The 24,016-nt window shown below is 34.1% G+C and overlaps 1 protein-coding gene across 1 annotated transcript in view; it reads left to right on the top strand.

The window, feature by feature from the left end:
- The window catches only part of Ptp99A (Protein tyrosine phosphatase 99A), an 873,279-nt gene that overhangs the window by 348,840 nt on the left and 500,423 nt on the right, over positions 1-24,016 (top strand). Inside the window, exons 3-4 of the mRNA XM_075294575.1 lie at positions 6,089-6,215; positions 6,581-6,704. Of these exons, the coding sequence (XP_075150690.1) occupies positions 6,089-6,215; positions 6,581-6,704 (251 nt within the window). The remainder of the gene's footprint in view (positions 1-6,088; positions 6,216-6,580; positions 6,705-24,016) is intronic.

Below are 24,016 nucleotides of genomic sequence, written 5' to 3'. Positions count from 1 at the left end.
TTCTAGTTGAAAGTTTCCACCAACTCAAGCAGAACATGTCTTCCTTATGGTGCATGTAGAACACTACATTGAGTGTAAAACCTGGAGTAGGAGGTACAGAGAACCGACTTCATTCCTTTGACAGTATGAGATGATGTGGCCCGTCCTGGTATCGCTCGTCTGTCGTATGTCGAGTAGTTAGTAGTCAATGGTAATATTAGTGTCTGCTAAGTGGGTTTGTAGTATGGTGTCTTCGTTGTTTCATTTTTACTCTTGCCCAAAAACTAAGCCTTGTTTTTAGCAACACGTATTCCACACAGCTCAGGAGAAAGGTAAAGAAACCCATTTAAGTGGGAAACATTATGAACGAATTCCAAAAAAAACAGGACAGGAAATATACCAAGACCTCCATAAAATGGCTAAAAATCTTTAAACTGGGTACAGTACAAAACTGAGATTTGCCTTTTACTCTGTTGAATTTCACAGAAGAGATTCTTGGTTTACCTATTTTTTCTAATATTTAAGAGGCATGTGTGTGTGTCTGTAAGGATGTTTTAGAAAGCATGTGTTTTGTATACAGTGGTATCTGTTTCGAAGTGTGTGTTTGGGTGTGTGAGAGTTTGTGCGATGACAGTTTAATGGCCAGTCTTAGTACAAAATACGTATGGCAAACAATTCAAACCATTTAACTTTAGCCATCTTCCAAATGAGCTGGCCTTAAACATACCTACAAGTGTAATTTATTCGGTTATATGAACAAGAGACATTAGCGTATCCGGCCAATTTTCTTGGGGGGAGTTTATAGCTGCAGTCATAGTTTCAGATTTCTACAAAGCAAAATATTCATTTATAATTATAATAAAATATATAAACTTAAATGAATGTATTTTAGGAGCACATTTGTATTATATACCTTATTCACATTACACTTCCAAAATCCACGTTAACTAGATTTCATCTGTAATTTACTCTATAAAAAGGGATTTTAAATCCACTTTTAGTAGATTTCAAGCCTAATGTAAATGAGGTATTCGGAACCAAAAAAACAAGTACATACGACCGTAAGTTCAGCCAAGCAGAATCTAATGTACCCTCCACCATGGATTGCGTAGGAACTTTTACTAAAGACTGTCATCCACAATCGAATTACTTCCCAGCAAAAAAAGCGCCGCCAAAAAAGTAATGAAAATGTTCTTTTTGGATCCGGAAGTGGTGCAATATTAACGAAGAAGCGATGAATTTAACATGGGCTTGTCATAGAACGGAAGTCCTCCATTTCAACAGCCGTTGCACTGAATTTGCATCACTTCTTTAGGTGTGAGCCGAATTCAATGCTTTGGGTGTAAATTAAAAAATTCTGTGATATTTTGTCAAATAAATAATTTTTATATTTTTTTATAATTTTTAATGGATTCTAACGCTTGTCGGAAACGTTTGACATCAAATATGTTAAAAAATTCACAATTTTTTCCAATTGGATTTAGCATTTTTGTCGACAAAATTTAAATGATTTGTACCATTTCATGAATTCTTAATTTGTTTTTAACATATTTGAAACAAAAAAAGTTAAAATTATCCATTAAAAGTATGAAAAAAACAAGTTTTAAAAAATTTAATAAAAAGAACTTCCTGGGTAGTTAAAATAAAGAACATCATTGGGAGTGCATCTTCTGGAAGTACTTTTAAAGTCGTGCCTTTGGAAGAACTTCCAAATTTGTTTGCTGGGTTAAGTTGTGGTAATACTTGCCGATGGCAAGGTATCTTAAAACTTCTTAACGCGGTACATATTAGACAAAAAAGACAAATGAAATACCTATATAATTCAGATCTTGACCGGTATATATAGGGGAGTCTATAAACAATTATGAAGTTTTGCCCGATAATTGGAGAGCCAGAAGTGAAATATGGGATGCACTTTATATGGGGGCTATATAAAATTATGAACCGATATGGATCAATTTTTGTGTGATTGGGGATCGATTTATCTGGAGGCTATATATAACTAAACACCAATATGGACCAATTTTTGTACGGTTGTTAGAGACCATATAGTAACACCACATACCAAATTTCAACCGGATCGGACAAAATTTGCTCCTCCAAGATGCTCCGGAGCTCAAATCTTCATTCGGTAGTTAACGTGATTTCAACAGACGTACGGAATGACGGCCATGCTTACATCGACTCAGAATTTCACCACGACCCAGAACATATATACTTTATGGAGTCCTAGATCACTATTTTGATGTGTTACAAACGGAATGACAAATTTAATATACCCCCATCCTATGGTGGAGGGTATACAAAAAGAAAAAGAATAAAAAACCGAGACTTCATAAATTCCTTAAAACAAAGAAAATAACAAGTATATATGGCCGTAAGTTCGGCAGGCCGAATCTTATGTACCCTCCACCATGGATAACTCCTACGAAAGACTGTCATCCAGAATCGAAGTACTTGGGTTGTGCTACCTTAAATTTTTTTCTAAATTTTGAGTTAGTCCATACGTGGTATATATTAGACAGAAAAGGTATGTGTAGGTAAGTCTACAAATAATTACGAATCGATATGTACTTTTGCACCGTACGTAGGGAGCCAGAATTGAAATGGGGGTCGCTTACATGGGGGCTATATAAAATAATGAATTTGATATGGACCAATTTTTGTGCGATTGGGGATCGATTTATCTAAGGGCTATATATAACTATAGACCGGTATGGGCCTAGTTAGGCATGGTTGTTAACGGCCATGTACACCCAGAGAAGGAATATGATCACCTCAAACATGTTTTAAAAGCAAAATATTATTTTTGGGTGGTGACCATGTAACATGGTTTTCGCAATGTATCTGATTTCGGCAAGTAGGTTATATTTGTCGAGAAAATAACATTTTAGTGACAAACATGTTACATGGTCACCATACAAAAATAACATTTTGCTCTTGAACCATGTTTGAGGTGATCATATTCCTTCTCTGTGTGTACTAGCACAATGTACCAAGAGACTCCAAAACCAAATCTCGGGATCGGTTTATATGGGGGCTATATATAATTAGGGACTGATATGGACCACTTTTGGCATGGTTGTTAAATATCATATACTACCACCACATACCAAATTTCAACCAGATCGGATGAATTTTGCTTCTCCAAAAGGCACCGGAGGTCAAATCTGGGGATTGGTTTATATGGGGGCTATATATAATTATGGACCGATTTCAACCAATTTTTGCATGGGTGTTTGAGGCCATATACTAACATCACGTACCAAATTTCAACCAAATCGGATGAATTTTGCTCTTCCAAGGGGATCCGGAGGTCAAATCTGGTGATCGGTTTATATGGGGCTATATACAATTATAGACCGATGTGGACCAAATTTTGCATGGTTGTTAAAGACCATATAGTAAAACCATGTACCAAATTTCAGCCGGATCGGATGAAATTTTCTTCTCTTAGAGGCTCCGAAAGCCAAATCAGGGGATCGCTTTATATGGGGCGATATATAATTATGGACCGATGTGCACCAATTTTTGCATGGTTGTTAGATACCATATACTAACAACATGTACCAAATTTCAGCCAGATCGGATGAAATTTGCTTTTCTTAGAGGATTCGCAAGCCAAATTTGGGGGTCTGTTTATATGGGGGCTATACGTAAAAGTGGACCGATATGGCCCATTGGCAATACCATCCGACCTACATCAATAACAACTACTTGTGCCAAGTTTCAAGTTGATAGCTTGTTTCGTTCGGAAGTTAGCGTGAATTCAACAGACGGACGGATGGACGGACCGACGGACATGCTGAGATCGACTCAGAATTTCACCACTACCAAGAATATATATACTTTATGGGGTCTTAGAGCAATATTTCGATGTGTTACAAACGGAATGACAAAGTTAATATACCCCCATCCTATGGTAGAAGGTATAAAAATAATATCTCACTTTTTATAAAGCATTATGAAAACTTACTTGAGGTATCTCCAAAATAAGCACTTTAAATGCAGCAACCTCTTCCTCAGGTATCGCAAAACGTTGACGTAGGGAAATAAAAATAAATCCTCCTGCACCAAGTGAGGATGACCCACAAAATCAATATTTTTAGTTCTCAAAAATGCAATGCGTGAGAGCCCTCATTGTCATGGTGAAAAGTGATTCGTCTTCAGCGGTTAGTTTTTCTGAGATCTTGGAAGACAGCTGGCAAAACAATTGGTTGTGTACCACTCAGAATTGACTGTTCTGCGTTCTTCTAGTGCGACATGTCCAGATTTTCCGAAAAAAGCAGGCGACCATTTACTTAGTGCACGAGCAACTTTTGTTGGATTTTGTTCATCTTGAAACTCCCATTCAGACGACTGCTGTTTATTTTCGGGCTCATACGCGTAAATCCACGAATCATCACCTGTCATGATGTCCTAGACCAGAGCTTCCCAACCCAATTTGCTTCGCGCCCCCCCAAAAAATGTATCAATTTCTTTGCGCCCCCCAACCTAAAACAAATTTTGTTTACCCAAACAGAAATAAATATTAACAAAAGCTGAAAATATGATTAACAATAACTAATTTAATAATTAAAAATAAAAATGTTAATGAATAATAATATAAAATTTTTTCAATTAGTGGAAAATTTGGCAATTGTTCCTTTCATTAGCTAGATTTTTAATATTTGGTACTATTACTGATAAAGTACGCCTTAAATCAGTTTCAACATGAAGGCAAGACAAATATTTTGACTTTATGTCTAAAAGTGACAAAAATGGTTTTAAAATGTGTGAATACAAAAGTGGGTACTGGTTCTGATATTTTAGCAAGAAATTTAGCTGTTGCAAATAAAGTGAACGACTAATAATGGAAAACCTACAACAAATTATAGAATTGCATGTAACTTTTATTGTCCTCCCACTGTGGTTATAAATGAACATTTCGAAATGTACGAATGGTATGCATTTTTGTAGTATATTATTGATTTTTTGTAGAACTTAACAATTAGTGTTGTTTTAACAAATTTAATGATACAAAACCTGCTCAACCAAAAATGATGCTGCGCCCCCCTTGGAACCTGGTGGTGCCCCCATAGGGGGGGCGCGCCCACCATTTGGGAAGCTCTGTCCTAGACGTATTTCGAAGCACCGCGATCATATTTGTGGAGAATTTATTTCGATCAAGCGACACGAACCTTTTTTGAGCGATTGACAAATTGTGTGGGATTCAACGCGAACAAATTTTTTTGACTGTCAAATAACATATTAATGCAATATTGAATGTATCCTGGTCCCTCTAAGGTTGTCTCAATCTCATGAAAGGTCACGATCTTCCAATGTCAGTTGGTGCACATCATCAATGTTTTCCAGTACAACCACCGATTTTAGACGACCTTAACGACATGCGTCTTGGAATAATCTACAACTAAGTTTAAATTCAAAATACCAACAATAGATATTGGTCCTAGACGGAGCTTCACCGCCACACATTTAGTTAAGTTCATCGATGTACTGTTGTTATTGGGTGGATAAAATTTTTTTGGGACTGTATTCCGGTTATGACAAAAGTGCCTAAGCGGACAACATTACAGATAACAAATATCTGTAGATTATACAACTGAAGTGAATTAACTAAATTACGGCAATGTTTCATGTATTACAAAAATGCTAATAATTCAAAAAGAAAGTGTGATAGATCTATTAAAGGCCCATCTGAATAGTCAATTGAAAGAGAATCATGTCCTTGTTCATAAGTCACATGATTCATCTGTGTCACGTGTACACCCCAACTTCGTTTCATATATTGAGCCATGTTGTAGAGTTGCAAAAAAATTCTTCTGAATTCTACCAAAATGCTAATGGGATTCTTTTTTCTTTTTGACTCAACTACCATTCTTTAATGCCTTAAAATACGTGCTACAGTACTAACAAATTACGCCATAAGCTTCATTCATGGACAAATAAAGACTTTGCATTGCTTACAACTCCTACTTAACTACAGCCAAAACAGAGAACAACAGATTTAACTTGCCCGCACAATTAAAAGATTCCAAGCGAATTGTGTTTCAGTCTTGTTTTTTTTTTTTTATTTCTGATCTCTCTTTTTTCGCATTCTTTCTTGCAGATTCAATTGCTGTCGGAGAATTTTGCATTGCATTTTGCCCCGGCCATTGCTGCTGATACGGCAGAATATATTTGTCTGGTAAATGACCGGCATATACCAGAAGCAATTGTTGATTTACTGGTGCAAGGTAAGTTTTATTAGACCCCTCAATCCCTTCAATAAAACCATGGCATTGACCACCTTCCGTTGCTATAAATCGGAAAGAGCCCGAACCCCTTTGGATACTCAAGGCCACTGGCATAACCAGTCAATGCAGTAAGCAATTGACTGGTTATGATGGTGGCTCCTCTCACTGACTGTATCTAGGTTACTTTGTGACCAGTAAGAGATGCAGAAAGGCTCACAGAGTCCAACAATTTCCGTTCTCCATTTTTATTTGTATATGTGTGCATTTGATTTTATATATTTCCCAATATAACTGTTACTTGTATTTTTACTGTTTCATGTTTTTTTCTGTTTTTATTTACTGCTGTTCTTCTTGGACAAACACAGATGTACCAGATCCACCAGAACGACCATTGCTGATAAGTTTTACATCACGTTCGGTTAACTTATCATGGGCCCATTCACAACATCCACGGAATGCTCCCGTAACGCATTTCATTATTGAAACACGGTAAGTGATGAATGAAAATACACCTCAATACATAGGCATGAAATACATATATATATACACACTCTAATGCCATGGAAAGTCAGATAATTTACGATGAGGCCTTATTGAAGGCCTTAAATAGCTACAGTTAAATTTGGTTTACCATCCATGGGAGTATACTAAAATTTTTATGTTCCGTTTGTAACACATCGAAATTTTGGTCTCAAACGCCATAAATTATATATTTTTTGCACGCAGAGAAGGAATATGATCACCTCAAACATGTTTCAAGAGCAAAATGTCATTTTTGTATAGTGTCCATATAACATGTTTGTCACTAAAAGGTTATTTTCTCGTCAAATATAACCTGCTTGCCGAAATAAGATACATGATTTCCGAGAAAATAACATGGTTGCGAAAACCATGTGACATGGTCACCACCCAAAAATAACATTTTGCTCTTAAAACATGGTTGAGGTGATCATATTCCTTCTCTGGGTAAGGATCGTAGTAAAATTGAGAACTGAAATCACGCTAACTTCCAAACGAAGTAAGCCATAGACTTGAAACGTGGTGACCTTGTAACATGGGTTTCGAAACCATATTATTTTATCGGAAATCATGTATCTGATTTCGGCAAGCAGGTTATATTTGATTAGAAAATAACATTTTAGTGACAAACATGTTACATGATCACCAAACAAAAATAACATTTTGCTCTTGAAACATGTTTGAGGTGATCATATTCCTTCTCTGCGTGTACGTGGTATATATTACGGTATTAGGAAGTTTTAAGATACCTTGCCATCGGCAAGTGTTACCACAACCTAAGTAATTCAATTGTGGATGTCAGTCTTCAGTAGAAGTTTCTACGCAATCCATGGTGGAGGGTAAATAAGCTTCGTCCTGGCCGAACTTACGGTCGTATATACTTGTTCCTATTGCCTTTTTGCACGAGTACAAAGCTACCGTTGCTTTCCTCGCCATTTCTTCAATATTAAGCTTAAAGTTCAGCTTCCTGTCCAAAATAACGCCAAGGTATTTTTCACATTCACCAAAGAGAATTTGAATACCCCCTAAGGAAATGGGCCTAACCGTGGGAGTTTTGCGATCTTTGCAGTACATGACTAGTTCGGTCTTTACAAGGTTTACCCCAAGACCATTATCTTTCGCCCATTTCTCAGTCATCCGGAGGGCTCTCTGAGTAATATCTCTGATTGTGGATAGGAATTTTGCCCTGACTGCTAGCGTCACATCATCTACGTATGCCACCACTTTCTTTTTCTAGGGAAACCAGAAGATTGTTTATAGCAACATTCCAAAGGAGAGGTGATAGAACTCCTCCTTGGGGAGTGCCTTTGTTCACATACCTTTGAATGTTTGCTTGTCCTAGTGTGGCTGAAGTACGTCTAACGACCATGCAAAAATATTACCCATATCTTCATGGAGGATTTGAAAGTGCTGCAAAATTAGCACTGAAGCGATCAATTTAGCATGGGCTAGTCATACACGCAAAAAAATAATTCTTTCCTCCCAAACGAAATTTTAGACAAACAAAGTTCGTTTCTCATTTGCTTTTCGCTGGAAGGAAGTGTATTTGGAAGAAAAGTATATACTTTTTGTGATAAACGTTTATTCTTTTCCAGGATGTAAAAACAATTTCATAAGGACAAACTAAAAAAAAAAAACTTGTTTTCTTGCTAATTGCATTTTCCCTCACATCTTTCTCACATCCACGATGTTTTTTAGTTCTTAACACCTTTTCCTGTAATACCAACAATGTAGAAGAAATTATACGATTTTACGATTTTATACATTTTTAAAATTTTTTTACCTTTCGCCTGGACGGAGAATCGAACCGCGGACCATGCACTTTGTAAGCCAACACACTAACCACTGAGCTATGTACCTGTTATGGTCATCAATAGATAAATATCCATATAAGTTATATTTATATAGCATAGCTTGCTGCGCCCACGAACCGAATAAACAAAGTTTATTTAACAGAAATAAACATTTAGTTTGGCACCGTGGTGCAGTGGTTGTTACGTCCGACTTGCATGCCTAGGGTCGTGGGTTCGACTCCTGCTTCGACCAAAGTTTTTTTTGTTTTTTTTTTTACATATATTCCAGATATGTTCGGAAGATTCCGAAAAAAATGTTCAACATTACATTGTAGTATATTAAATTTTGAACTGTAAAATGTGTCTTATTAAAGACCTAAAGTCAGGAAAGAACAGTGTTTGATATAAACGAAATGGACTGTGTTGTTGTTTCAAAAATAACTTTTTTTATTGAAAAAATAAAAATTTTGTAACAAACGAATTTTTTTGGTGATAATAGTTTAAAATTTTCGAAGCAATTCAAAAAACTCTAACAAAAGAAGAACGTTTTCGGTACACGTTTTCCAAAGGTTTTTTTTTTTTTTCTTTGCGTGTAGGACGGATATTCTCCATCTGAACAGCCGTTTCAATGAATTTACATCACTTCTTAAAGTGTGATCCGAATTCAATGTTTTGGATGTGAACCCAAAAATTTTGTGATATTTTGCCAAATAAATAATTTTTTAACTGTTTTATGATTTTCAATGCATTCTAACGCTTGCCCGAAACGTTTGGCTTTAAATATTTTTTTAAAAAAATTTGCAATTTTTCTTGAATGGATTTAAAATATTTTCGACAAAATTTTAAAATATGTACCATTTTATTAATTCTTAATATGTTAATAAATATGCCTATTGTTATCAGATCGGTGATTAAAATGATCGGCATTAAACTGTGCTCGTAAGCTGTACTTTGCACACATCGCTAAATCGACGCATAAGTTAATTCCAGGGCAATCGGTATACTAGACTTCTCTCTCTCTCTCCAACTCGTGCGAAAGTTGAACTAAATTGTACACCACATTTCAGACCTAACAGGCCACTTTACTGCGAGAAGTTGATGTTACACTGCTAAGATTATTTGATAATATCTAAAAGCAATAGAAGAAGTATAACATTAAGAGCATCTACATATGTTATATATTATATGACGAATTTCAATTTCAATCCCCAGTATTGGCACCCTCTAACACTACGAGCTTTTTTTTTAGAAATGATCCTCACACTCAATATATTGCAAAATATTAAATAGTACTAAGATAAAATATGAAGAATAGGAACTGTTATTTTTCCCCCTAACTAAAAACTTTGTGCAATGGATAGGGCCCGAATCGAGAACTCCACATTACAATTTTGCTTGCACACTATAAGGCCTTCTGTGATGCATTTTTAACTTTCCCTTAATGGCATTCACAAATTTTAAGTGCATACATATGCATGAGCATTAAACAAGGACACCCATCCCCATCAGTAGCCACCATCAACGATTGGCGATGTCGTTCTCTTAAAAGGTACCAACGATACTCATAGTTATGGGGGCCTATACAATATTGGTATCAAATGACTCTCCTGTTGTCTCCAGTGATTGTGTCTTACCATCTTTTATGCTGCTTCTTTAGCCAACTTCAATGGTAAGCATTTTAATGGCTACAGTGGTCTGGTCTGCGGGAATTTTTTTTTTGCCCATTTATGGATTGACACGTTGATAACAATGGATTTAGCCATGGGGATATTCGTGTTTTTTAATTTCAATGGACTCGTGCCCCTCACTATGGTTGTCACTGTAATTGTAACCAAAAAATGTTAGCACTTACTTACACAGAGACATGTCCATAAAGTTATACTGAAATTGTTCACATTGTACGAGAAGCCCAATTTGCCAATTTATTGTGGGAAATTTAAATGTTCCTCAGAGATTCCATTGGCGGAAAGATTGAGAATGAAACTTAAATAAATAACAGAACCTTAAATAAATGATGCTAGAATAAAAACAGCGGGAAAGGAAAGGTGATTTGCAATGCCATGACAATCATTTTCTTGACAAAATAACTACACAGAAAAAAATAAACTGTTTTATAGCAAACAGATTTTGAGATTTTCACACCACACCGAAGAAAAGTAAAATGTTTTATAGGAAAAATGAACTAACTCGTGCGAAAATTGAACTAAATTTTACTCCACATTTTGAGAATTCCACAAAGCGTTGTTAAAATCAGGAAAATTACAAAATCGTGTAAAAGAAAAAATAAACTTAAAGTTAAGAGGAAAATCATTGACGTCAAACCATGGCAATTTTAACCACATTCTTACTATTATTTTTGGGAATCGTACTGAAATTTTCTTCTGCCTTTCTTTCTTTCTGTCCACGGTTAGTTCATAAAATACTCGAGACATACTTAAAAAGAGTACGATTTCATTAAGCTTTGGAAAATTTCAAAAATTAAAATAAAATTTAACTATCAACAAATAATTTTTTGCAATAAAAAAAAAATAAATTTAGCGTTAATTTATGTTAACAACGATTTTTTTGTGTTTTATTTTATATGGTCACATTTGATTTGATTTTTTTTGTTTGTTTGAGGATGTGACCCATTAACTATGACATCGCTTGGCGAGTTTATTCCCTGATCTATATATTTTGACTTATTTCTTATTCCAATACGAGGGGATATTTTATAACAATCACTTTTTAAGTATTTTTTAAGAATTACCAAAAAATAGCTCTTATTGGAGAACCCTATCCCTTCTTTTCACAATTGAAGTTTGGTCCATCTCTCCTTTGACATCTTCATTTGCCATCCATTTCTATCACTGTTTTTCACTGGTACACAATCTGTATTAGAATTCGTGAACTGGGGAAAAAATCACTTCATAATCGCATTGAATGTTAAATAAAGTTTATAGTTTTTTTCCACTTTCAACTCTTATTCGTTAATTCGCGTCTAAGAACGCCTAAAGATGGGAAAGCAATAAGAAAAACTGTGCATACAAAATCTACCCAAGTGTGATGAGCAATAGTGCCAGTGAGCAAACAATCATAGCTGCAGATTTCTTTTGTCCTCTCACATTCGCTGAAGCTGAAATAAATTTTCAAGAAGTTCACTAGTCCTTTATATAGCCAGCAACATCTAACACAGCTAAAATCCTTTTGCTCTCTAAAGTTAAAAAAAAAAAAAACGAAGAAAAGAGGAAACTACAAATCAACTAGACCAGAAGATATGAAGTCGCTTAGATGAAATAGGGACTTAGTCTAATGTGACTTAGGTTTAAATTAAACTCTTGCATTTAATACACTCTGAAAAATGGTTGGGATAATTTTTCGAATTGAGATTATCTCTGAAATGGGGAATATTTTAAATCTAACAAAGGATTTATTACGACCCCTTTCAATTCAACTTTTACTTTGTTAAAATTCGGTTAGTCGATTTAATCTATATCAAAAGTCGATAATCGATATGACTCTATTTAAAAAAAATTGAATAATTTTTACAAAAAACATTGCAAGGCTTGGAAATTTCGATTATTTTGAAAACGTTGTTTTATTTTATGCACTGAACAAATATATATTAACGCGATATTAAAAATTACGCAACCTAACTTTTAGGATGCGCAATTTAGAAAAAGAAAAAATATTAAGTTCAAATTTCTTTACAATAATGAAATTATAATCCTTGCTTCAAAAATTTTTTTTATTAAATTTAGGACACAAATTTTGGAAATTTTCGTCCCTCTGCTAAAGTCGTATCTCTTTGAACTAAGGCAAGTTTTTCTTAAGGTGAAGAAACACATTTTTGATTTAAAGAAATCTCTTTAATTTAATATCTTCAATATATCATATTCAATATCTCACATCTTTAGATTTAAGATAAAAACACTTCAAAATGCAGACCAAGGCTTATTTTTGAGGATTTATAATCTGTGGTTTATTTTTTTTTTAGAATTTTTTACTTTTAAGTATCCGTTATAATTTGGATTTTTAAACTGGAATTTATTTCTACGTAAATGGTTTCATAATATACCGAGAAAAGTGAATGAAAATTTAATAAATGAGAACTGTATCCTAGTTTTAATTTTATTGATTTAAAGCTGGATAGGTCAATAAAAATATCTTTATTTTAAAAAAGGCACATCTTTGGCCCGGAATTAAGGGAAGGTCAAAATCTTTGGATCCAAGTTTTTTTAGTGTGAAAATTTTGTCAAAATTTTATTTCTATAAAAAATTTAGTTAATTTTTTTCTATAGAAATTTTTGTCAAAATTTTATTTCTACACCGAAAATAAGTGAACTGAACTACCTCGCACGGAAATTGAACTAAATTTTAGTCCACCTTTAGAGATTTCCACAAAGCGTTGTTAAATTTTACTGCCCTGTTGTACTTTTTAACTGCAGTTCACGAAATTACATCATCTCATAGAAGAAAAAATTAACTAAAAGTAAAGAAGAAAATCATTGGCGCCAAATCATTCATTCTTACTATTTTTTGGGAATCGTACACAAATTTTCATTTGTTTTAGTTCATATCGAACTTATGTGTACGGTCATTGAAATTTATACTCACGTTTATTTCATAAAATTTTTGAGACATACTTAAAAAAAGTAAGATTTCATTAGGCTGTGGGAAATTTCGATAAAAATAATAAAATTTAACTACAAGCAAATAAATTTTTTCCAATAAAAATAAGTTAAATTTAACGTTACTTTAACTACGGAAATTTTTTTCTATGTATAGATAATTTTTTCAAAATGTTATTTCTATAGAAAATTTTGTAAAAATTTTATTTCTATAAAAAATTTTGACAAATTTTGTCTATAGAAAAATTTGTCAAAATTTTACATTCATAAAAAAATTTTGTCAATTTTTTTCTATAAAAATAGAAAAATTTTGTTAAAGTTTTATTTCTATTGAAAATTTGGCCAACATTTTATTTCTATAAAAAATGTTGTCAAAATTTTATTTCTATAGAAAATTTTGTCAAAATTGTACATTCATAAAAAAATTTTGTCAATTTTTTTCTACAGAAAGTTTTGTCAAAATTTTATTTCTATAGGTAATTTTGTCAAAATTGTATTTTATTGAAAATTTTTTTTCAAAATTTTATTTCTATAAAAAATGTTGTCAAAATTTTATTTCTATAAAAAATTTTGTCAAAATTTTATTTCTATAAAAAATTTTGTCAAAATTTTATTTCTATAAAACATTTTGTCAACATTTTATTTCTATTGAAAATTTTGTCAAAAGTTTTATTATATCGAAAATTTTGTCAAAGTTTTATTTCTATTGAAAATTTGGCCAACATTTTATTTCTATAAAAAATGTTGTCAAAATTTTATTTCTATAAAAAATTTTGTCAAAATTTTATTTCTATAGAAAATTTTGTCAAAATTGTACATTCATAAAAAAAATTTTGTAAAATTTTTTCTATAGAAAATTTTGTCAAAATTTTATTTCTATAGAAAATTTTGTCAAAATTTTATTTCTATAATAAATTTTGTCAAAATTTTATTTCTATAAAAAAATTTTGTCAAAATTTTATTTCTATTGAAAATTTTGTCAAAATTTTATTTCTATAAAAAATTTTGTCAAAATTTTATTTCTATTGAAAATTTTGTCAAAGTTTTATTCGTATCGAAAATTTTGTTAAAGTTTTATTTCTATTAAAAATTTGGCCTACATTTTTTTTCTGCTCCTTAGCGCAATTTTATACCGCTTCTAACATTTCGGCCGGTACCTCACAAATTGAACCCTAGATGTTTCAATGTTGTCTTCCAAAATTGAATAAAAATAGTCTAAAAGCATTAAATCACACGATCAAGGCGACCAATTGACCGGTCGCCAATGATTAATAAAATGCTCAACGATAATTCCATTGTTACACGTGCTGTGGCTCCGTATTTTTGGACTACATGTCATGCAAGTCAAGCTCTTGCATTTTGGGCAAAAGAGGTTGGGCATCATCTAACCATCTCTTTACGATTCGCATCATCTTTGAAGAAGTACTGTTCAAAGATGGCACCAGCTCATAAACCGCACCAAACTATGACTTTTTCTGGATGCATTGGTAGCGTTTGCTACGCTTCTGGCTGATCTTTATTCCAAAATCGAGAGTTCTACTGATTTACGCATCCACTGAGCCAAAAAAAAAAAGTTTCGTGGTTGAACACAATTTTTTGCGCGATGGACTCGTTTAACGGAACACTCACTTACACGCAAAAAAATAATTCTTTCCTCCCAAACGAAATTTTAGACAAACAAAGTTCGTTTCTCATTTGCTTTTCGTTGAAAGGAAGTGCATTTGGAAGAAAAGTATATACTTTTTGTGATAAACGTTTATTCTTTTCCAGGATGTAGAAACAATTTCATAAAGACTAACTCAAAAAATTTTTTTTCTGGTTAATTGCATTTTCCCTCACATCTTTCTCACTTCCACGAAGTTTTTTAGTTCTTAGCACCTTTTTCTGTAATACCAACAATGTAGAAGAAATTATACGATTTTATAAATTTTTTAATTTTTTTTACCTTTCGCCTGGACGGAGAATCGAACCGCGGACCATGCACTTTGTAAGCCAACACACTAACCACTGAGCTATGTACCTGTTATGGTCATCAATAGATAAATATCCATATAAGTTATATTTATATAGCATAGCTTGCGGCGCCCACGAACCGAATAAACAAAGTTTATTTAACAATAAACTTTGTTTATATAAACTGACCCCCATATAAACTGACCTCCCGATTTTACTTCTTGGGCTTATAGAAACCGTAGTTGTTATCCAATTTGCCTGAAATTGGAAATCTAGAGGTATTTTTGGGCCATAAAGAGGTGTGCCGAAAACGGTTAGTATCGGTCGGTATTTTAGTATAGCCCCCATAAGAACGATTTCCCGATTTAACTCCTTAGGTTTCTAGAAACCGTAGTTTTTATCCGATTTGCCAGAAATTGTAAATATTCTCGTATTTAAGGCTCACAAAAACGTGTATCGGATTAAGTTTTTATCGGTCCATTTGGTAATGCCTCCATATAGACCAATTTCACTTCTTGTGAGTATAGAAGGCGCACTGATCATGAAAATTGCTTGAAACTCAATGTAAAATTTCCAGATTTTATTTTTCGGGTGAAAATCTACAGATTTAAAATTTCAAATCAAGACGTTATTTTATAATTTTCTTGCACACTTACAAGAGATGTTAATGATTCCTCTAAAACTCAAACAAAAATGGTTCTTATAAATCCAGAATCTGATATAGTCCTCATAGGTGAAATCTTTAAATGTATCTTCGGGAAGTGTCCTCAAGTCCTCAAGCCCTCCTGAAATTTCAAAGGAAATCCTAATATTTGGTTCATGGTGGTGGGTATTTAAGATTCGGCCCGGCCGAACTTACTGCTGTATATACTTGTTTTTACCGTAGATTTGGTAGTTTCGTTTTAAGTATTATTACCCTTTCTACGTTTTTCTAACTAAACACAAAAGTTTAGTTATTTACTCTTTTTCCACTCGCCATTTCTCTCAGTGCCTTTTGTCAATACAACAATCGCACAGCTCTTTGATATGCAACATAATGAATGGCAATCAGCTATTCATCCAACCAAACATCCATCCATCCATCCATCCATTCGAGCGAGAATTGTGCCACATTGCCACCTCAATTTAAGGTAAAACTATGACAAAGTTTTAAGTGCTTAGAGTTGAAGTAGAGAAATTGTGACAACGAAACTTTCGAGATGTTGAGTGTATTTGACTACGAGAGGGACCAATTGGATTATACTTGCGCTGCACGGATATCTTCATTACCATCACTTTAAATTTCTATTGCTTTGATCAAACCAAGGAAAAATGTATAGTTCTCCGCGGGGATTGAATGCATACATTTAACAAAAATCACCAACGTCTATACAAATTCCGTGTCTTAATATATGATATATTATATTTTAACCCTACTGTTTCTAATTCTAATTGCTAGTCTTTCAATACTAATCAATGATTTTGGTTTCTAAGTCCAGTACACCGGAGCGATGCTACTATAAAATTATAAGCCTCGGTGTGTACCTATTGACAAATATTAGATGTTTCTGGAACAACTGTTAATTTATTTTTGTTTAAATTAAATATAAATGTCTTTAATTAAATTTTTTCAATTTGCTTTTATTCCATATTGAAGAATATTTTATTTAAAAAGAACATATCTCAATAATATCATTGACTTGTCTTGCGTAAACCGCAGTTGGTAGAATTCTATAAAAAATGGTAGATTTTGCAAAATATGCCTCTCCAGTAAGAGGTACATCATAACAAAATATTTTATAGAAATAACAAGTATAGACGACCGTAAGTTCGGCCAGGCCGAATCTTATGTACCCTCCACCATGGATTGCGTAGAAACTTCTACGAAAGACTGTCATCCACAAATTTCAACTCACTCGAATAAAATTTGCTCCTCCATGAGGTTCGGGATCGGTTTATATGGGGGCTATAAATGATTATGGACTAATATGGACCACTTTTGGCATGGTTGTTAAATATAATATACTACCACCACGTACAAAATTTCAACCAGATCGAATGAATTTTTCTTCTCCAAAAGGCACCGGAGGTCAAATCTGGCGATCGGTTTATACGGGAGCTATATATAATTATGGACTGATAAGAACCAATTCCTGCATGGTTGTTGGATACCATATACTAACATCAACCGAATGGGAAGAATTTTGCTCTTCCAAGGTACTCAGGAGGTCAAATCTGGGGATCGGTTTATATGGGGCCTATATATAATTATGGACCAATATCGACCAATTTTTGCATGGGTGTTTAGGCCATATATATTTCAACTGAATCAGATGAATTTTGGTCTTCCAAGAGGCTCCGGAGGTCAAATCTGGTGATTGGTTTATATGGGGGCTATATAAAATTATTGGCCGATATCGACCAATTTTTGCACAGTCATTCGAGACCATATACTAACATCATGTACCAAATTTCAGCCGGATCGGACCCGTTTATATGGGGGCTATACGTAAAAGTGGACCGATATGGCCCATTTGCAATACCACACATCAATAACAACTACTTGTGCCAAGTATCAAGTCGATAGCTTGTTTCGTTCGGATGTTAGCGTAATTTCAACAGACGGACGGACGGACATGTTCAGATCGACTCAGAATTTCACCACGATCCAGAATATATATACTTTATGGGGTCTTAGATCAATATTTCGATATGTTACAAACGGAATGACAAAGTTAATATACCCCCCATCCTATGGTGGAGGATATAAAAATGTAAAATATTTTATAGAAATAAAATTTGATAAAATTTCTATAGATGAAAAATTGACAAAATTTTTTATAAAAATACAATTTTGACAAAATTTTCTATAGAAATAAAATTTAGATCACATTTTGTATAGAAATACAATTTTGTCAAAATTTTCTATAAAAAATAAAATTTTGGAAAAAAATTCATTTTCTATAGAAAATAAAATTTTGGAAAAAAAATTTCTATTGAAAATAAAATTTTGAAAAAAATGTCTATTGCAAATAATATTTTAAGAAAATTTTCTATTCAAATAAAATCTTGACAAAATTTTCTATTGAAAATAAAATTTGAAAACAACCTATATAGTAATAAGTTCGGCTGGGCCGAATCTTAAATACCCACCACCACTAATCAAATATTATCTAGACATTATTAACCAGGGGGGCTATAGCCCCCTATCTATATTACAGTAACAATATATAATGGAAAATCGTATATAGAAGAATCGTATATAGTATGGGTAGTATAGTTTTTTCTGGAGGGGGCCAAGCCCTCCCCCCAGAGGCCTTACTACGCTTATATACATCATTAACATATCTTGTAAGTGTGCAAGAAAATGATGAAATAACGCCTTGTTTTGAAATCTAAAATCTGTAGATTTTCACCCCCATTATTTAAATAATTACGAGAAGTAAAATCTGGAAATTTTACATTCAATTTCAAGCAATTTTCAAGAAGGGAAATCGGTCGATATGGAGGCCTTACCATAAGGACCAATAAAATTAAAAACCGATACACGTTTTTGTGAGACTAAAATGCCAGTATATTTACAATTTCAGGCAAATCAGATAAAAACTAGGGTTCCCAGAAACCCAAGGGGTTAAATCGGGAGATCGGTCTTATGGGGCCTATACTAAAATATGGACCAATACTCACCATTTCAGAGCACATCTTAATGGTCCTAAAATAATTTTATATTTAAAATTTCAAGCAAATTGGGTAAGAACCACGGTTTCTAGAACCCCAAACAATAAAATAATTTCTTACACACCACCAGATTTTCAATTTCAGGCAAATTAAACAACAACTACGAGCCCAAAAATTAAAATCGGGATATCAGTCAATATGGGGGCTATACTAAAACATTGACAGATGCTCACCATTTTCGGAGCACCTCTTTATGCTCCTAAAATAATCATAGATTTCCAATTTCAGGCAAATTGGATAAAAATTACGGTTTCTGTAAGCCGGGAGGTCTATATGGGGGATATACAAAAACATGCACCAATACACTCCATTTTTGACACACGTATTTGTGGTCCTACAATACCTCTAGATTTCCAAATTCAGGTAAATTGGATAAAAGACTACGGTTTCTATAAGCTCCGTCTATATGGACCAAAACATGGACTTATACTCCTCATTTTCGGCATATCTTTATTAATCATATCACCTGGCGAAATCTGTGTAGAAGTGTTCTACAATAATGCATAATAAAGTCCTGGATAAGAAGATAGTGATTTATTCGACATTTTCTTGAAACATCGAAAGGATGACAAACACTTACATAGCATTCACCAACATTCACATCCATTCCCAAATAGAAGAATGAGAAAGGCGCAACGAGCATTATTAAATAATCCCAGAAAAAAAATAAACTTCAATGAAACGCAAAGAAATAAAACTCTGAAATGATACACAAAACTAAAAGACCCATATTCCAAGTTGCATTGGCAACCACCCAAAATGCAATGCATACCCCGAAAAGTGTTAAGCTCCCCAAGTGGACCATACCAAGATCTATAGCAAAAACGAAACGAAAACAACGACAGTTGTTCTGCACAACTTTTAATGGCCGTCCGTGGAAAATGTGAAAATGAGAACACAATGCAGACGGTGTAGGCGGTATCGTTGTTGATGGGGATGGTCCAGGACCATAATGGGACCTACCATTGAAGCTGGCGGCAACAAACGAACCAACGAATGAGCAAACCAAAAATGTATTGAAAGACGTTAAGAAAGAACTCAATTTCAGATTCATTCATGGCATGCAGATCTCTTGCTTAAGCTGGAGTGCGTGTATGCGAATAACTGTTAAAGTGGTTTCCTGGGAAATCGCCAGGTTAACCAAGTAGAAGGTATATCGGAATGTTTATACATGAGTATGTCTTCTTTTGAGTTAATGGTAAACGAAGTAAAAAAAAAACAATCTCTACAAAATGAATGCCAAAATCGTAGAACAGTGGGTTTATCAAATTCACATACAAATATATTTGGCCGAAAATTCGGCTAGGTTGAATCTAATGTACTCTACGCCATTGATGGCGTCTGTCAGTTCATGTTAGATACAATAAGTAAGTAACGTAGAAAGTCTGGAGGAGGGTTACCTTTTATATTTCGGAATTAGAGAACAAAAATAAAATATTAATCATCGAAAATTAGTTTATTGTGTTTGAAAAATTTCCCCATTACGATCTATTATTCCGTCTAAGATCTTAGTTCTTTCGCCACTCTTATTGAGGTATCTCTATTTTATTTTTTACGTACGGATATAAAAAGAAGTCATTTGGTGCTAAGTCAGTAATAGAGGTCGGGTGACCAATCAAATCGATGTTTTGAGTGCTCAAAAATACAGTGGCTTTGTTGCGGGGAAGAGTGATCTATCTTCGGCGGTTAGTTTTCGTCATTTATCGGAAGGCAACTGACACACAAAAGGTTGTGTACCACTCAGAATTGAATTATCTACGTTTTTCTAGTAGTACGATTGCGACATCTCCAGTTTTTCCAAAAAAAAAAGGGACTGGCTATCATTTGCTTGAAAAATGCTTGGTGCGCGAACAACTTTTGTTGGATTTGGCTCATTTTGAAACACCCATACACTCGACTCCTGTATATTTTCGAGGTCATATGCGTGGTAATGTCAGAGACGTGTTCCGAAGCACCGCGATCGTATTTCCGGAGCATTTTCGACCAATTGATACGAACGTCTTTTGAACGATTGACAGCTTATATGGGACCCAACTCCAAAAATATTTTTGACGGCCAAATGTTCATGCCGCATTGAATGCATGCTGGTCCCACTTATGCCTCAGGTTGTCTCAATCTCATTGTAGGTAAAATTACGATCTTGCAATATAAGTTGGCTAACAGCATCAATGGTTTTCGTAACAACAACTGATTTTGGACAACCTTCACGAAATTCGTCTTGCAGTGAACTATGACCTCGGTTCAATTCACCATAGCATCGATAAACACTGGTCATCGAAAGAGCTTAACAACCAAAAATTTAATTAAGCCCATCGATGCACACTTGTTGTGTAAGTCCACGTCGAATGTTTGAAAAAACTAATCACACGAAAATATTCACGGTTTAATACCATCGTTTTGGACGAGGTGAATATTTTAAGTTGTATGTCAAATCGTTCTGAGTACGTATAGTTACCAAAAAGGTAAGCGTTGCGAAAGAGCTGTCAGTTAGCAAATTGCAGCAATACCCAGCAAAAACAAGAGTCACCAAAAAAGTAGTGAAAATGTTTTTTGGATCCGGAAGTGGACCAAAATTGACGCAGAAGCAATGAATTTAAGATGGGCTTGTCATTGGACGGATCATTTCAACAACCGTTACACTGAATGTGCATCACTATGATGCGAATCCAGTGTTTTGGATGTGAATTAAGAAATTTCGTGATATTTTGACGAATAAATCATTTTAAAAATTTACACTGGTCTGGAACGTTTAGCATCAAAAATTCGCAAGTTTTCTAAAAGGGATTTAGCACTTTGTTCGGCAAAATTAAAATAATTTACACTATTTTTTTTAATTCTTAATCTGTTTTTAACCTATTTGAAACAATAAAATTTTAAATTTCCCACTAATTATATGAAAAAAGCGAGTTATAACACAATTGACTCAAATGAATTTCCTGTGCAGTTAAAATAAAGAACATCTTTGGGAGGACATTTTTGGAAGTGCATTTAAAGTTGTGCCTTTAGAAGAACTTCCAAATTTTTTTGCTGGGTAGTGTTTCCCAATCCGGATACATACAAGATCTCTTGTTCTACAGAAGCTATATCTTAGGGCGTTTTCGTTTAGAAAAAATATGTTGTCTTGGTGTTACACTAATTTTTCTTTCAGTAACAGGTTGGCTGATAAGTCCCCGGTCTGACACATAGATGGCGTCGCTTGTATTAAATGCATATTATTTTTATATAGTACCAACCTTCAAATGTTTGTGAGATAGAGCGTCTTTTGTGAAGCAACTTTTGTTATTGTGGAAAAAATGGAAAAAATGGAATTTCGTGTTTTGATAAAATACTGTTTTCTGAAGGGAAAAAATACGGTGGAAGCAAAAACTTGGCTTGATAATGAGTTTCCGGACCCTGCCCCAGGGAAATCAACAATAATTGATTGGTATGCAAAATTCAAGCGTGGTGAAATGAGCACGGAGGACGGTGAACACAAAGGACGCCCGAAAGAGGTGGTTACCGACGAAAACATCAAAAAAATCCACAAAATGATTTTGAATGACCGTAAACTGAAGTTGATCGAGATAGCAGAGGCCTTAAAGATATCAAAGGAACGTATTGGTCACATAATTCATCAATATTTGGATATGCGGAAGCTCTGTACAAAATGGGTGTCGCGCGAGCTCACATTTGACCAAAAACAACAAGGTGTTGATTATTCTGAGTTAAATCGTAATACACCCGAGTTATTCCGTCGGTATGTGACAATGGATGAAACATGGCTCCATCACTACACTCCTGAGTCCAATCGACAGTCGGCTGAGTGGACAGCGACCGGTGAACCGTCTCCGAAGCGTGGAAAGACTCAAAAGTCCGCTGGCAAAGTAATGACCTCTGTTTTTTTGGGATGAGCATCAATTATCTTGAGAAGGGAAAAACCATCAACAGAGACTATTATATGGCGTTATTTGAGCGTTTGAAGGTCGAAATCGCGGCAAAACGGCCCCATATGAAGAAGAAAAAAGTATTGTTCCACCAAGACAACGCACCGTGCCACAAGTCATTGAGAACGATGGCAAAAATTCATGAATTGGGCTTCGAAATGCTTCCCCACCCACCGTATTCTCCAGATCTGGCCCCCAGCGTCTTTTTCTTGTTCTCAGACCTCAAAAGGATGCTCGTAGGGAAAAAATTTGGCTCCAATGAAGAGGTGATCGCCGAAACTGAGGCCTATTTTGAGGCAAAACCGAAGGAGTACTACCAGAATGGTATCACAAAATTGGAAGGTCGTTATAATCGTTGTATCGCTCTTGAAGGGAGCTATGTTGAATAATAAAAACGAATTTTGACAAAAAAAATGTGTTTTTCTTTGTTAGACCGGGGACTTATCAGCCAACCTGTTATTTTATTTATTTATTTAAGACTATGGACCACTTATTGTTTCTAAAATATGCTTAAAACCAATTTCACTGAATGAGAATTCTATATTATATACTTCAGATATTGAATTGAATTCTCAAGGAAAATATTGGCTCACACAGCCAGGGCTGTGGAGTCGAGTCAATTTTGCTCGACTCCGGCTCCGACTTCGACTCCAGCATTTCTTATTGGCCTCGACTCCGACTCCGGAGTCGACTCCAGGTGGTGTATCTAAATCTCATTTTAACAGTATTCCAATTGTAATTTTAAGGTGTAGTGTTCCAAAAATAGACCGATATAAGTACTCTATTTTGCCATATGTGTTTATATGTCCAAAAGAACTCTAATTTTAAATTAATTTAAATCTAATCCAGAATATTAATTTATAAAAACACAAAATTTAAACAAATAATTAGGCTTCCAGAAGCTTAAAAAATAAAACCCTGGCATTGGCCTATATAGGCATTTTATAAAAAAATAAATCTATATAAAATAGAAACACTAACAAAACGATACACAAAAATCAAAATGTCGTGCTAATCAGATAGAAAGTTTAGATGATAAAAATATGTAATGTGTCGGATATATAAAACTGATTTAAGTTGCCAAAAATTAGGACGGGCGGAATTTCATATAACCACTACCATACAACAGATGACAGCAATAGCTGTACAGTTACAAGTGTTTCTATAGAAGTAAAATGATGAAACATCGATTTATAAATGGTCTATAAGTTATGGACATTAGAGGCCATTAATTTAAGTTAAAGAATTTCAAGTGGCTTTGATGAAAACAAAAGACCGGCTAAGAT

Source organism: Haematobia irritans, chromosome 1, assembly GCF_050003625.1.
Source record: "Haematobia irritans isolate KBUSLIRL chromosome 1, ASM5000362v1, whole genome shotgun sequence".
Taxonomy (NCBI): domain Eukaryota; kingdom Metazoa; phylum Arthropoda; class Insecta; order Diptera; family Muscidae; genus Haematobia; species Haematobia irritans.
Note: the sequence above shows the minus strand (reverse complement) of the source record. Positions and strands in the feature narration are given on the sequence as shown.